Raw genomic sequence first — 16,245 nt, 5'->3', positions numbered from 1 at the left:
AGAGATCAATCTGTTCAGAGAAAAAAAAGGTACACAGAATCTCTTGGTTTACAATTTGCAACTAGATGGATGTACTGTTACTTCCTTTTAAATACACATACTGTTACTTCCAGATTAAAGACACATATCTTTAGCCAAGAATTCACATAATGCATCTCATAATCTTGTTTTGCAATTATATCTGATCAAATGCACATTATTATTTTTAGCTTGGATTGAACAAATCTTTTTGCTTGGTTGGAACCAAAGCTACGCTAATTATGTCTCTATTTGTTTCTCTGATTCTGCCACGGGATTGACATCCGGTGATAACTAGGAATTCCACAAGCTTCTGTCTGGGTCCAACCCTTAAAAGATCTGCGATGACAGAACACCAGAGAAGAGATGATGCCAACCCTGAAACAACACACAGAACTACCAAATTTTCCTACAGGTTTGATTGCTAAATATAATCATTGTTGTTAATAGTGTTCATCATCTGTTTGATTGTACATTTCTTCCATATGTACATCAACTTGACAGTCACCACTGATAAGCTACTACTAAATATATTGTAGAAACTTAATTTCCTGTAAAGCTGTTTTGCAACAATTTTTATTGTGAAAAGTGCTATACAAATAAACTTGAATTAAACAAGTAGTCCCGCCCAAAACGTATGCCACCAGGTTCTGATTGGCTAACACGCATGTACCGCCATCAATCTTTTTCTTCTTTATTTTATGGTTTTCCAAATACAGGGGCTCTCACAGAGATAGTGCAAGGACATCTCAAGACATACTTCATTGTTATCTGTTTTTTTTATTTATTTTTTGGATAAATCGCTTTAACCATTCAATCCCTCACAAAAGGGCAAGTGTGTTTACATTAGAAAACAGAAACTGAAAGTATGCCTTAAATTATCACAAATCGAATGCTGCAGCAACATTTACAACTGACTAAAGTATGATGATCATTTAAAACATTTACATCAAAAAGATCCCTTGACATGAACGCACTGGCTAAATGCAGTAGATTCCAAATGTCTGGCAACAGTTTTCATCCAATTTTTAAACTAACTTTGCATCTTATACCTGGGCTGTCTGCACAAACAAACTTGTCAAAAAAGATAAGCTGAGACAAAACTGAAGCAGTGGACACTTTTTTTTTTTTTGCTTAGGTGAGGATCAGCTTTAGGATTTGTTGGAGAAAGTAGATTTAGATGTTTCCCTCAGCTGTGAACCTGTGGCCAAACAATATTGAAAAAAAAAAAAAAAACATGATTTATAAGCCAGAAGATAATGGAGGTAGGACACTGCTTCTATGTGCATTACATTGGCTCATCTTTCATTCAATTTGCATCGTCAACACAACTGAACTGTTTGTATTTGTTTATGAAGAAAAAAAAAATCCCAAGACTGAAATCAAGCAAGATATAAATCCCTCACAGATGCTCATACAGAATAATCAGAATTCACGGCAGTGGACTGCACCACTCACAGGGCTCACATGACTTAAACGATCTGAGAGAGCAGATTGGTTGCAATGCATGAGATGACCAGTCAGTTTATAGTTCATAGAATGCTGGCTGCCCTTCTTGGTTAACAGTACTTTAGGAAAAGCTCAAAAGTCTGCTTCATCAGAATCACTCTTTCCTGTGGACTGGCTTTCTTTCTGTTTTTCTCCCCAGACAAATTTGTAGTTATTCTCCAACTCTTGCTGTCTCTTCTGCTCTTTATACACTTCTTCCGTACCTCCCGTCTGCATACAAAAGAAGGAAAAACCAATTTATTTACCTGTTGAATCAGTGTAAGAAACAAGGGCATTTTCCTTAACAGACACTGAAATGTACCGTATATAGGGTGTTTATATTATAATGGTAACATCACACATTTTCCAACAATATAAAATCACGGTAATTAATTTAAATAGTAGTCATAAGTTCATTTCCTCCTTTCTCTGCCCTATTTTTTGCTAAATTTCACAGGCGATATTCAGTATACATTCAAATAGAAATCTGCACAACAAATTCCCTGAATTTACCACATTGACCATCAGAAAGCTTCTTGTTTTGAAAGTGATTTCTGTGTAAGCTGCTTCATGCATCGCCACACCATTTACAATGGACATTCTCACCCTCCAAATTTTACTGCAATGTCACAAATGTGAACTCTTTTCTCAAAAGATGAAAAAAACTTCATTCTACGTGTAGGACTACTTTAGTGGACTTGCAGTTAGGTATTGCTTTTAACATGTTGCAGGTATAGTTGTGTGTATAGCTTCATACCAGAAGGTTGATGAGAAGCTCTCTAAATGATTTTGTATCCTCTTCAGTGAGCCACTGGTCACCCGCTTCCTCTGCTGTTTTACGGGTTAAAATCTTCACCTCAATCTTTCCTGAAAAACAGGCCCAAGAATCCTTAGTCCACACCCAAGTACATTAACATTATTGTATAACATTATTATATATTGTTAGTCCAACAATAGACAGAATAACAAAATGATTATTTTTCATTCCCATACACACAGCTGGTAGAAGAAATAAGTAGTGACAGAAATGATGCATGCATAGATGGTAATAAAGGCTGTAGAAAATAGGAAGGGTAAACGAAATGCTGTCACACTCCTAAATTTTCACATTCTCTCAGCCTTAACATCAGATCTACTCCAAAACCAAAAGAACTGGAATGACAGCCACCACCCTCTACTGACAAATGTGAGTGCACACAAATCCTATAATGCTTTCTTTCAAAGCCATTCTTAAGGCTGAAAAAAACCTCCTCCACCGTTCTCTGCAGCCATGCAAGCCAGCATCAAGAGAAAAACAAAATCACTGGCATCTAAATGAATTGTGAAACACGTATGTCTAGAAGTGTTTTAGAGGAATAGAGTCAAAGTGAAGAACAGTTATGCTTATTTGAGAAAACAAGTTACTCAGAGCAAAGCCCAGGAAGAAGAATAATTTAAGATTTCAGGATGAAACACTTTATTTCTGAAATAAGAATACTTTGGTGTGTGTGTTAGTGTGTTCTGGCCTACCTTCGGCCTTGATGCCGGCTCTCTCTAGCTGCTCTTTGACCACTTCCTGAATCTGCTGCCACTGGGGGTCGCCCTCACCCCGTTCCTTCACCTTCACACCCCCCTCATCATCATCGTTGCCCCCGGTAACCGCTCCTGCAGCCACACCTCCACCCACCTTATACTTAGTCACCCTGACTTTTACCTGCTCGCCACTGCTGCCCGCTTGGGCTTGGGTGATGAGAGACAGAGGGAAGGGGAGGTTACCGCAGAGATGGGCGGAAAATTCCCCCTCCCTATTTTACATATCATAGTCTCTCTCTAACACCATCAATGGCACAACAGTATGACACTGTGTAGTATTAGTGTAAGTGGCGACAATGATTTAGTATACAGATAAAGCATACAGTGGACCCACAAAGTATTTGGACCATAATATGTTGAAAATACATTAATGCAAACCTTCAAAAGGTTGGTGTGTTTTTTTTTACGCAAGGATGCATTTAACTGTCAAAAGTGATAGTATAAAATATATATATTGATATAGATTTCTATTTCAAATATATGGAGTTCTTTTTAACTCTCCATTCATCAAAGAAACCTGAAAAAAATTATTACAAACATGTTGAAGAGTTCTTAACATAGAAAATAATCTGAAATGTTTCTTGAGAACCAAATCAGCATATTAGAATGATTTGTTACCCTCGGCCACAAATCCAGTCAAAAGTAGCACGGGTATATTTTTTAGCAATAGCTAACATTGTATGAGTCAAAATTATCAATTTTCCTTTTATGCAAAAAAAATAATTTGGATATTAAGTTTATATTTCAAAGATATTTTGTAAATTACCTACTGTAGATATATCAAAACTGAATTTATGATTAGTAATATGCATTGCTAAGAACTTAATTTGGACAACTTTAAAGGAGGTTTTCTCAATATTTTGATTATTTTGCCCCCTCAGATTCCAGATTTTCAAATAGTCGTATTTCGGCCATTCCATCACAGGAATAAAATATATTTTAGAATATATCGTAATAAATTATTGTTCATAACATTACAGTTTTTACAGTATTTCATCAAACAAATTTAGCCTTGGTAAGCGTAAAATACTTCCTTCATAAACATTTTAAAATAACCTTACAAACCCTGAAATTCTGTACATTAATGTTATCATTAAAAATTAAGATAATTTGCCAATAATTTGTCTTTGAGAACAGGGAAAGGTTAAATTGGAGTGAAGTGAAAAGGTCTAGCATAATTTGTTTTCAGATTATTACTTTTCAGGGCCACTGTTAAATGCATATATATCCATCATACACACATTTAGGGAATAGACATTATACTATATATGTATAGTATAATATGTTCAGAAGCAGGTTCTGTTAATATTTACAGACATTACACTATATGTGTATAGTATAATATGCTCAGAAGCAGGTTCTGTGAATTCCTGGGGTGCAAAGATGGAAGTTACCAGCAATTTAATGAGCCATTCATTCTACCATCTGTTCATTCATGCACCTGTTCACTCAGCATCCTTTCTATATATTTACCAGGTGTTTTGGGAACCAGGTTTGGGCTGCCAGGAGAAGGGCCTCCCTCTGTCTTATGCTGCGAGTGTGTGTTTTTATGCATGTCTGTATTTTTTTCTGTTTCTGGTTCACTCTCATATCCGGTCTTGTCTTCAAGGCGGTCCAAAAGTTTCCCCAGTGTGTTATCTAGAGTTTGCGTAGCCTGAGTGTGATCAAACTCGCCCTTAAGACCTTCGTTCTCTAACTCCTGCTGAGCCTGGGAGGTAGAACACAATAGAATATATTCACTGCCAAGTCTTCTGGCTGATTTTTACATGAGCAGGCTATAGCAGTAACAATTCGTACTTCCTCTATGATGTTGTCGAACTCTTTCTGCATCTCTTCTTTTATCTCTTCCATCTTAGAGGAGGGAACGGACAGATCTGCCATCTCATCCTCCTCCTCCTGCAGGAATCTTTCATCCTCATCCCCTTCCTCTACCTCCACCTCCCTTCCTGCTGCCCTCTCCACTCTTTTCTCCTCCTCCTCCTGCTCCTCTCTCTTCTGCTGGCTCTCTTTTTCCAGTTCGGCTTTTCTGTTCTGAACATAGAGCATACAAATGAATGGTCAATCGATATGTGTTTTCAATGGGTGAGTGGCTTTTTGCTTGACACAGGGTCTTTGAAACACTTTATGGCAGGATATTTTGAAAAACTGCAAGACAATATGCAATTACCATAGGCGCTTTTGTAATTTTTGCCAAGTTTTTTGCCAATATTCTCCAGACGACAAGATGTTGGCTGACAAATCAGCTTCTGTCAAAGCCTTTGCACAGATTCAAAAATACGTACTTTTTGGTTGCTCTCTCTGAGATGTTGTACAAATTTCATGAGGTCTGCAGGGTCTGTGATGATTTTAAAATTAAATTTTTCCTCTCCAAATACTAAAGAGAAAAAGACAGATGAACATAAAAAATGAAGAAAGTGCACTGCTTTCATTAAGGAAAACTTGATTGATGCTATAATCGTAAATAGACTTAAACAGGGTCTATTTAAACTTTGATTAATTCTCTTACTGTCATTTTCATGTAACTGGCTGTCCTTGGGCTCCTGAGGGTTCTGTAAGACAGTTGTAAACCATGGTTATGATCAGTGCCCCCTCAAAGGGTTCTTTAAACAAGCGTAAAGGCAATAGACTTATGGTTTATATAACAGGTTGAAGATATGCTTTAAATGATGCTGCACCTCTGAGTCAGGTGTGCTTGACTCTGTGCTTGCTGGTTTGGTAACTCCATCCCAGAAGTCCTTGTCCTCAGACTCTTCACTCACTGAGCCCACCACTTCAAGTACTTCACCCTCTGTTGACCGATTAACATGCACACAGAAATGTCATACTGTTTGAATGCTGCACAAAAGCTGCCAACAAAACAAAGAGAGAAATCTAAAAAAGAGAGAGAGATCGTAAAACCAAGACCAAAAAAGCCAGGTTAACCTGGAGAAAATGTAAAATATGTATAATGTTAACGTTGATATCAAATATACAAATATGCACAAACAAGCATACACACTAATTATGTTTGATTAAAAAAATGAGGATTTGAAAATAAACACTGTAATAGTTTTAGTACAAACAAGACTTGAAAGTGCATGGTATCACTTCTCAGCACCTCAATGTCACATTTACACAGCGCCACCCAATGTATTCTTTTATAACTGCATGATTTAGGCTAGAGCGTAAGAGATTGTGGTTGGATAAACAAATCAAATCATTGCATGCAGACCTTTTGTTTCTGACTCTGAAAGTGGAGGCTCATCTGAATGGACTGCAGGTTTCTCATCTGTTTTGTCGTCCTGCAATCCCTTGTTCTTGTCATCCTTGGACAGAATTTCATCTAGGTTCTTGAGCTCTTCCGAGATCTGCTCCACTTTACGTTTAGTGTCAGCTGAGTACAGAGAAAGGAGGAGAGAGAGAGATAGAAAGAGACATGTCAATAAGCTAAAAATAATGAATCAACTGGAGAACAGAATGAGATTAAATGTAGGCTGACTGCATCTCTGGAGAGCTTATCTAATAGAATATCACTTGTGCAGTGGGACCGAGCTGTCTATCTAATCAATCAATTGAATGTAATTCTAATAGTCAATAATAATGTGATATGATAACAGAGAAGATCATAAGAACTTAATATTGTGTTACATTTTAGACACAATATTGTCTGTTTGTGCTCAGTTTTGCTAAAGGAAATATTATCTTCTTAAAGCCAAAGCAGAACTCTTCTGCTTCTCTAAGCATTATTTCTAAATGAATCTGCATTATGAATGATGATATAAACGGTATTGCCTCACATTGAATCGCTCATGAAGAAAAATCTATATATCGCCCAGCCCTTCTAAAATATATTTATATATAGCGTTTCAACTGATTTTGTACATCACTTGTACCACTGATTTTTAAATCTGAGATGTTTTGAAAACATAGATACACAACAAGGAAGGATTGTGAAACCAGTCATATGAAATGCTCTTTAAAAGCCAAATAAAAAGATTTCATCCACAACATTGTTAAATTGTGTATTACTAGAAAAATCATGTCAAACATATTAGGCATATTTGAGATATTGCCCATTATGTTTTTAACTAAATGACAAAGTCCTGATGGACAGAAAAAACTGAACCTCTCGTACTTACAGACTTGAGCCTCGACATAGTACATATACTGCTGGGCGCTGAGAGCAGGTTGGCACACAATGCCTTGGGGCTTGGCAGTGGAAGGTGGGCGCAGGAGGGGATGCTGGCATGTACGAGAGGTGTGCACTGTTAAGACGTAGCGACAGGACTGAGGTTCATCTACCCTTGCGATATAGTCACTAGAGCCCTCCTCACATACAAACTGTTGAAAACACACACACACATACACACACACACACATACATTGATTTAGATGATCATTGTTATTGGATTCAAATGACATAGCACAGCAGTAACTCAATCCCAAAATATAATTTTTCACAGTCATAAAACACATTTTCACATTATGGCTTTTGACTTACCGGTACACTATATGATCTTTTTAACATTTAGTTTCAAAACTACTTTGACCCCTCCCTAACAGCTTAAACTCCACTGGGATGACTTTCTAATAGATGGCTGCTGTGATTTGTTCCTATTCATACACAGTCTATGTAATAATGTGAAATATTAATTACTTTTTAATACATTTTAAAATGTGGAAAACAGTTCATATTGTTGTGGAAACATTTTTTCAGGATTCCCTGGAACTGATTTTTTTTTAACAATGTATAAGTCTGTACTATGGTTTTGATAAATTTATGCATAATTTCAAAATTAAAGTAATACTTTCATATATATACACATATATAATATGCATGTATGTATGTATATAGTGTATATAGTGCTGTGAAAAGCTTTTTTTTCACATTTGTCACACTTAAAACATTAAGATCATCAAACAAATTTTAATGTTAAAAAGATAAATCCGAGTAAATTCAAAATGCAGTTTTGAAATATTTTTTTACATTTTTTAAGGGAAAAAATCTGTTCAAACCTGCTTGGCACTACATGAAAAAGTAGTTGCACCCTGAATCTAATAACTGGCTGTGCCACCCTTTTGCATTAACAATTGCTAGCAAGCTTTGCAGTGACTGGCAATGAGTCTTTCACATCGCTGTGGAGGAATTTGGCCCACTGTTCTTTGCAGAATTGTTTTAATTCAGCCACATCGGAGGGTTTTCGAGCATGAATACAATGTTTAAGGTCATGCCACAGCATGATTTAAGTCCAGACTTTGACTTGACCACTCCAAAACCTTTTTTTTTCTTGAGCCATTCAGAGGTGGACTTGCTGGCGTGTTTGGGATCATTATCCTGCTGCATAACCCAAATGCGCTTGAGCTTGAGGTCAAAACTGACATCCAGACATACTCCTTCAGGATTTTCTGAATGAGTGCCGAATTCACGCTTCCATAAATTATGGCAAGTGATTCAGGTCCTGAAGGTACAAAGCATCCCCAGACCATCACACTACCACCACCACGTTTGACTGTTGGTATGATTCTTTTTTATGAAAGACTGTGTTGGTTTTACGCCAGAAGTAACAGAACACACACCTTACAAAAAAATTTAACTTTTGCCTCATCAGTCTACAGAATATTTGCCCAAATGTATTTTTGTCTTTTTGGTCAGCAGTGGCTTTTGCCTTGAAACGCTCTCATGAATGCCGTTTTTGCTCAGTCTCTTTCTTATTGTTGAATCATGAACACTGACCTTAATTGAGGCAAGTGAGGCCTGCAGTTCTTTAGAAGTTGTTCTGGGTTCTTTTATGATCTCCTGGATGAGTCATCATTGCACTCATGGAGTAAATTTGGTTGGCTGGCCACTCATGGTAGGGTTCACTACTGTTCCCAATTTTCCCATTTGTTGGATAATGGCTCTGAACATGGTTCGCTGCAGTCACAAAGCCTTAGAAATGGCCTTATAACCCTTTCCATACTGATACGTCAACTATTTTGTTAACTATTTCAGTTCTTTCATGATTAAACCGTATGGGGCAAATTAATTTTTAATGTAGGGCCAGGTAGCTTTGGACAGCTTTTTTTCCCTTAACAAATGAGATCATAATTTACAAACTGCCTTTAGTACTTACTTGCTTTATCTTTGTGTAATATTCAAATCTTTTAATTGTGATAAATATACAAAAAATAAAAAACAGGAAGGGGGCAAAAACCTTTTCATGGCACTGTGTGTGTGTGTGTGTGTGTGTGTGTGTGTGTGTGTGTGTGTATATATATATATATACACACACACACACACAGGTGCTGGTCCTATAATTAGGATATCATCAAAATGTTGATTTATTTAACTGAATTTCACTGAAACTTGTATATTATAATTAATTCATTACACAGAGACTGATATATTTCAGATGTTTATTTCTTTTAATTTTGATGTTTATAACTGACAACTAAGGAAAATTCCAAATTCAGTATCTCAGAAAATTAGAATATTGTAAAAAGGTTCAATAATGAAGACACCTGGTGCCACACTCTAATCGGCTAATTAACTCAAAACACCTGCAAAGGCCTTTAAATTATCTCAGTCTAGTTCTGTAGGCTACACAATCACGGGGAAGACTGCTGACTTGTCCAAAAGACAACCATTGACACCTTGCACAAGAGGGTGAGACACAAAAGGTCATTGCAAAAGAGGCTGGCTGATCACAGAGCTCGGTGTCCAAGCACATTAATAGAGAGGCGAAGGGAAGGAAAAGATGTGGTAGAAAAAACAAAAAGTGTACAAGCAATAGGGATAACTGCACCCTGGAGAGGATTGTGAAACAAAACCCATTCAAAAATGTGGGGGAGATTCACAAAGAGTGGACTGCAGCTGGAGTCAGTGCTTCAAAAACCACTACGCCAGTGATGGAGTACTCGAGTCATGGACTCGGACTCGAGTCCGACTCGAGTCACTATTCTTTGGACTCGAGTCACTATTCTTTGGACTCGAGTCCGACTCGAGACTCCATTCTCTGGACTTGTGACTCGACTTGGCCTCGCGGACTGATGACTCGTACTTGGACTCGGACTCGAGAATATATAAAATCGGACTTGAGCATTCATCACGTTGTTTTTGACTAAATATGTTGTAAAAAAATTACATAAGGTGTTACACTTTTCCTGTTTCGTGCCCAAGACCAGCCGGGATCTATTTTTTTCCCCTCACAGACACTGCTACCGCTCGCTCCCTTTGCTTGACAACACACTCACTGGCGTCACTCACTTTACGCTCATGCATGATTCGAGGGCTAAATGTTCACATTTGGAAAATGCAGAAAGATGTTTCCCAGACCGTGAACTTCGCCTACACCAATTTTGCATCTAATGCTGGAAAGAGCAGTGCTAAATGTTGTGTGTGTAATCGCACAATTGAGGTAAAGAATGGGACAACTTCAAACTTTTAACTTTAACACCTGTCGCGGATGTACCCAGAAAAGTAAGTAAAATGCTTTCCATTGGCTAATGTTAGCTTTTAAAAAAAACTATTATTGACTAATGCATATATGATAATAAACAGAAGAAGCTGGGGGTTGGGCGATGTTTGACAATTTGGCATCAGACGTCGACGATGTCTAATTTCTGGTTCAGATTACAAATTTTTTTTGTCTGTAGATAATTTACTACCTGTAGTCACTGTGTCAGATCAGATTACATTCTTTTTTTTGTATGTTGCGATAGTCACTGCATCAGATTACACAATTTTTTCATCTGTTGCAATGGTCACGGTGTCAGACGGATGACGCAATTTTGACTCCTAAAATCCTATGGTATCCAAGTTCACAACAATGGAAGTAAACACATGCTTTTGATGGCGTCGTAAAGTTGCAAAGTGTGTTGCAAAGTGTATGTGTCAAATCAGTAAATAAACTCCCTTTGCAATCGTGACAGTGGTGTCATTTTTGTTTAATGTAGAACCTCTTTAATACATTTCATCAGTTCTTTGAAGGTCCCAGAGTGGAGACATGTAGGCACTGGGAGCTCGAGACTCGACTCAGACTCGAACTCTGGTAATGGTGACTCGACTTGGACTCGAGTCGGTCTCTTCTTTGGTGACTCGGACTCGAACACTGGGACTCGAGACTCGACTCAGACTCGAACTCTGGTAATGGTGACTCGACTTGGACTCGAGTCGGTCTCTTCTTTGGTGACTCGGACTCGAACACTGGGACTCGAGACTCGACTCGGACTCGACAGTTGGTGACTCGACTACAACACTGCACTACGCACAGACGTATGCAAGACATGGGTTTCAGCTGTCGGATTCCTTGGGTCAACCCACTCTTGAACAATAGACAGCATCAGAAGCGTCTCGCTTCAAAAAGGACTGGACTGCTGCTGAGTGGTTTAAAGTTATGTTCTCTGATGAAAGTAAATTTTGCATTTCCTTTGGAAATAAGGGTCCCAGAGTCTGGAGGAAGAGAGGAGAGGCACACAATCCATGTTGCTTGAGGTCAAGTGTAAAGTTTCCACATTCAGTGATGGTTTGGGGTGCCATGTCATCTGCTGGTGTTGGTCCACTGTGTTTTCTGAGGTCCAAGGTCAACACAGCCGTATACCAGGAAGTTTTAGAGCACTTCATGCTTCCTGCTGCTGACCAACTTTATGGAGATGCAGATTTCATTTTCCAACAGGACTTGGCCCCAGCACACAGTGCCAAAGCTTCCAGTACCTGGTTTAAGGACCATGGTATCCCTGTTCTTAATTGGCCAGCAAACTCGCCTGACCTTAACCCCATAGAAAATCTATGGGGTATTGTGAAAAGGAAGATGTGATATGCCAGACCCAACAATGCAGAAGAGGTGAAGGTCACTATCAGAGCAACCTGGGCTCTCATAACACCTGAGCAGTGCCACAGACTGATTGACTCCATGCCACGCCGCATTGCTGCAGTAATTCAGGCAAAAGGAGCCCCAACTAAGTATTGAGTGCTGTACATGCTCATACTTTTCATTTTCATACTTTTCAGTTGGCCAATATTTCTAAAAATCCTTTCTTTGTTTTTGTCTTAAGTTATATTCAAATTTTCTGAGATACTGAATTTGGGATATTCCTTAATTGTCAGTTATAATTATCAAAATTAAAAAAAATAAACATTTGAAATATATCCGTCTGTGTGTAATGAATTAATATAATATACAAGTTTCACTTTTTGAATGGAATTAATGAAATAAATCAACTTTTTGATGATATTCTAATTATATGACCAGCACCTGTATATATGTATATATCAGTGATGCGCGTATTGATCCAAAATGAGCGGGTGCCTGCGGTCACCCGCGGTTGCCCGCGGTTATGAGTCATCCAAAAATATTTTTAATGATATTCGGGTCGCGGTCGGTCGGGTCGTTTGAAATAAAAATGCCAATTAAACCTTTGTAATCAATATAGTACTAGACACAATTTTGAAATACATAGGCCTACACTTTATTGGCTGAATAACTGGCGCGAAGATGACGCACGAGCTCAGTCTGCAGGTAGAGATGGAGGCGTCAAGAGAAAAGGTGAAGACGCTGAAAAAACATGATTTTGACGACTTCATTAAGTTTTGTTTTATAGAAAACTCTTTTTAAAAGATTTTCGTTTTGTATAAATTGTATGTTAATTTTGATCAATGTTTTATCAATCAATTGCCCGTATTTTATAAATAAGAAGCAAATATATAGCAGACAATGTAATGAGGCGCTGGCACGACCACTTGAATTGCATGTGAACTGGAGGGTGACCAGATGAGATTGGCTGAAATTCGGGACGGGGGTGGGGGGTGTCTGCGGTCTTGGGTGACGGGATGGGGGGCTTGATATTAGACTGCGTAGTCTATAATAAAAGATAATGAATTTCAAACCTTAACTAAACACATTTTTATTCAAAGATCAACCGTCTGTCATTAGTCTTTAGTCTGCCACAAAAAACAATAACATTAAAATCATGAACTCAAATGTCATTGTAAAAAAAAAAAAAAAAAAAAAAAGACTGTTGTAACAGTGCGTGAATCAGACCTTTCTGTAACGCTAACGCTAATAAGCTTAAACGAAAATAATGAAATAATTGTGTAGCGGAGTATTTTTTGTACACAGTGCCGCGAACTGTCAATCACTCCTGTACACGTGCATCACTGTCCTCCTCGCAGCTGCAGCAACTTGCGCTCTCTTCATCAAGATTTAAAACAAAAAGGGGACAAAAAGGTCGTATTGTCTTTGTGCATATAGATTAATTAGATAAATGAATATCTAAATTCGTGCCTAGCCGCTTACGGTATTTTTTTAGAACTTCGAAAAAAGATGCTGCAGCCAATGAGCAGCTGGTGGGGGCTGGTTGCAGGACGACTCAACCCTTTATCAGACAATAACTACTCAACATTTTGCTTACGTATAATTTTCGGGACAATTAGGGCCAGATTCGGGACAACAGTTTAGATTTCGGGAACTGTCCCTAAACGGAAGAGTGCCGAAACTCAGCTTGTGCCTCACAGATTTGAGAAATATAGGCTATATATTACAGAAAGATTGAAATGTCTACTTTTAAACGAAAATATTCAAACCAAAATAAATAGGCTACTCTCTGATGATCCATATCAGAGTGCATATGAATCCATATGAAATGTGCATTTCTCTTTGGTGTGGCAAGTCCGCATCGTCAACTTCATCTTTGCAGTGACACAGAAAACACCAGTTTATTACTAAACAATTAAATGTCTCCTTGCATATTTTCGAACCATCAGGCCATTCTGGGTTGAGCGAGACCCCACGGAATGAGTGAGCGGAGCGGAATATATGGAGAAATGCGCTCTCCGCTCACGAGCTCTGATCGGAACAAACCCGAACCTCACTGTCTGCTGAACAGAAACATCAAAATAGACATAGCCAGACTAGACTATTTTAGAACAAATTATGAGCTTACTGACGATTTTTTTTATAATTCTTGACAAAATTAGAATATATTAAGTTTTTTTTTTGTTTATTTTTGACTAGTTCCTACGTCTATGGCCCAATGAAGCTTTGATGAGCATTTACTACTTTTAAAAAATGTGGGTCAGGAAATGGGTCGGGTACAATATTTTCTTTCCCTTTTTTTGCGGTCCCAGTTGCGGGCGGGTTAGTTGAAAACGTCGGTCGGGTGCGGGTCATTAATACATTGACCCGCCATCACTGGTATATATGAGAGAGAGAGAGAGAGGAGAGAGAGAGAGGAGAGAGAGAGAGAGAGAGAGAGAGAGAGAGAGAGAGAGAGAGAGAGAGAGAGAGAAATATGCATGTGTGTGCGCGAGTATGTATGCGTGTGTGTGTGGGCAATCTTACTCTGACTTCTGTCTCTCTAGGATTCCCGTTCAAGTCACATTTAGAGCCATTGACATATGAATGACTATGATACCTCTTTAGCTTATGCTGCTTAGATGCCTAAAATAGAAAAAAATAATAATAATACACTCATATAAAACAAATAAATGAATATACATAAGATAACTACAAAGATGGCATGCAAATAGCATACTTCTGAATATATGTGTTAGCATGTTCATAACATTGCACCCTGTATTACTAATACTAACTATTAGCTATAAATGGAATTTCCTCTATTTTCTGTAATTATCAAAAAATGAATAACATGCAACAAATAAATAAAAATAATCAAATGAAGCACATTAACTTATGGACTTACCTTGGTGGTTTCATTGGTCCAGTCAAACTCTGAATCATAATATCCCAAGAAGAGCACATCTCCCTTGATCTCAGAATCTATAAATCACAGACATGGAATACATTTAAAAAAAATCTTGAATAGTGCAAATACACATTATAGACTACATGTTATCCTGCAAAACGTAAACTCATAATTTTTTTTCCCTACTAAAAATCTCAAGGATATACCTGGGATCACACCACTATACTACAATTCCATTAAACATGATGAAACATAATTTAGGCCTAATTTTAATAAAGGGGCATGACATTAATGATTTAACACACCTTCTAAGTGGTATTGCCTGATGTGCTGGCCATAGCAGAACTCATAAGTCCACCAGTCTTTGGTCTTTAAACAGAATAAAAATAAACATGTTTTATGTCACGTGACGTCATCACGAAAATGTCATTATCCAAACAAACATGTCCACTCCAAAAGTACTTTTGCCAATGTCAGTGGTTGTGTATATTCAGTATTAGTGTATATTCCAGTCTGTAAGTTACTGTGACAGAATTAGAGGGGATGTCAACCTTAACCAGGCATGGTGCAGTCTGCATGGGCTTGAGGAAATCAGGGACTCCTGGGCCACTGTAGCCCTGAACATCAGGTTCTGACACCGGGTCCTGATGGAAACGCACTGTCTGAGCTGGCAAACGACACTCATACAGCTGCTTGTATTTATTAGAGACCAACATCACATCTTCCATCTAAAAACAGGAAGAAACAAAAGATGAAAGACACAAAAAAAAATGAATCAACTTAGAAAAGGAGAATCAGGTAAATTTGTCGATATAGTTTACACCACATTGCTAACTTTACTATACTGATTTTTTTTTACCTAACTTTTGCTATTGTCTATTGGAGTCACTTAGTAGACACTTAAAATAGTAAAATATGTCACATAGGCAAACTGTTTCTTAATGTCTGGTTCGTCAAGCTTTGCATAAAGCTAAAATAAACATACATCCCTAGTTAACTGCATCCCTAGCCAAAACAACCGTACCTGTCCCATAATAACAGGATCGGGAAGAATCTGTATTCCATATTTCATTTCATTTAATTCCTCTAAATTCAAAAAACCAAAGACCGACAGGAGAACTGTTAAGAAAAAAACATATAATCCTCTTAACCAGTTAATCAAGGAGGAAACCATAGTTCTCTCATATCACAAACTAGCGTTGTCAAATGACTTGTTATTTGGTGAACGTCAATGTGCTCTAAGGAACGGGGATTGGACAATGCTGTTAAAAGCTGACACGTGATTGGATAATATCAACGCCAGTCAGGTTTAGAACATGCATTGATTGGATCACATGCAGTAATAGCCAACCCACCAGCCACGAAAATCACTTCTATTGGACTTGGAGAGACCCGCCGAGTATTTGCACATCAATGTAATGTTAGGCCTCGGACTCATGGGGTCGCTATAGAGCATGTGAAAACGCACAGCCGCACAAGGTAGCCTACGTTGTGTTCGCAACATGG

At 38.0% G+C, this 16,245-nt stretch overlaps 1 protein-coding gene across 2 annotated transcripts; it reads right to left on the bottom strand.

The window, feature by feature from the left end:
- Positions 1 to 695: 695 nt before the first annotated feature.
- On the bottom strand, positions 696 to 15,964 carry os9 (OS9 endoplasmic reticulum lectin). 2 transcript variants are annotated; one of them, XM_059570829.1, is made up of 15 exons: positions 15,764 to 15,964; positions 15,291 to 15,467; positions 15,045 to 15,108; positions 14,737 to 14,813; positions 14,376 to 14,474; positions 7,197 to 7,398; positions 6,290 to 6,451; positions 5,754 to 5,866; positions 5,585 to 5,627; positions 5,361 to 5,452; positions 4,876 to 5,109; positions 4,552 to 4,786; positions 3,016 to 3,225; positions 2,264 to 2,373; positions 696 to 1,737 (listed from the first exon to the last, which is right to left on the bottom strand). In XM_059570829.1, exons 1-15 carry the CDS (start codon positions 15,911 to 15,913, stop codon positions 1,600 to 1,602), a joined length of 2,106 nt encoding a protein of 701 aa, XP_059426812.1. In that variant the 5' UTR covers positions 15,914 to 15,964; the 3' UTR covers positions 696 to 1,599. The 2 variants fall into 2 exon arrangements, with proteins under 2 accessions (XP_059426812.1, XP_059426813.1); XM_059570830.1 differs by lacking the exon at positions 3,016 to 3,225.
- Positions 15,965 to 16,245: the final 281 nt, after the last annotated feature.

Source organism: Carassius carassius, chromosome 17 (genome assembly GCF_963082965.1).
Source record: "Carassius carassius chromosome 17, fCarCar2.1, whole genome shotgun sequence".
In the NCBI taxonomy this organism is placed as follows: Eukaryota; Metazoa; Chordata; class Actinopteri; order Cypriniformes; family Cyprinidae; genus Carassius; species Carassius carassius.
This window is presented reverse-complemented; position numbering and strand designations above follow the sequence as displayed.

Bases quoted from the DNA above. Each gene is read 5' to 3' on its own strand.
- os9 (XM_059570829.1), bottom strand. From the start codon at position 15,913: ATGGTTTCCTCCTTGATTAACTGGTTAAGAGGATTATATGTTTTTTTC. The intron at 3,226-4,551 runs GTAAATATATAG...TCATCACCCAAG, and splicing joins CCTGGTTCCCAAAACACCTG to CCCAAGCGGGCAGCAGTGGC. The intron at 1,738-2,263 runs GTATGAAGCTAT...TTTTGTATGCAG, and splicing joins AGCTTCTCATCAACCTTCTG to ACGGGAGGTACGGAAGAAGT.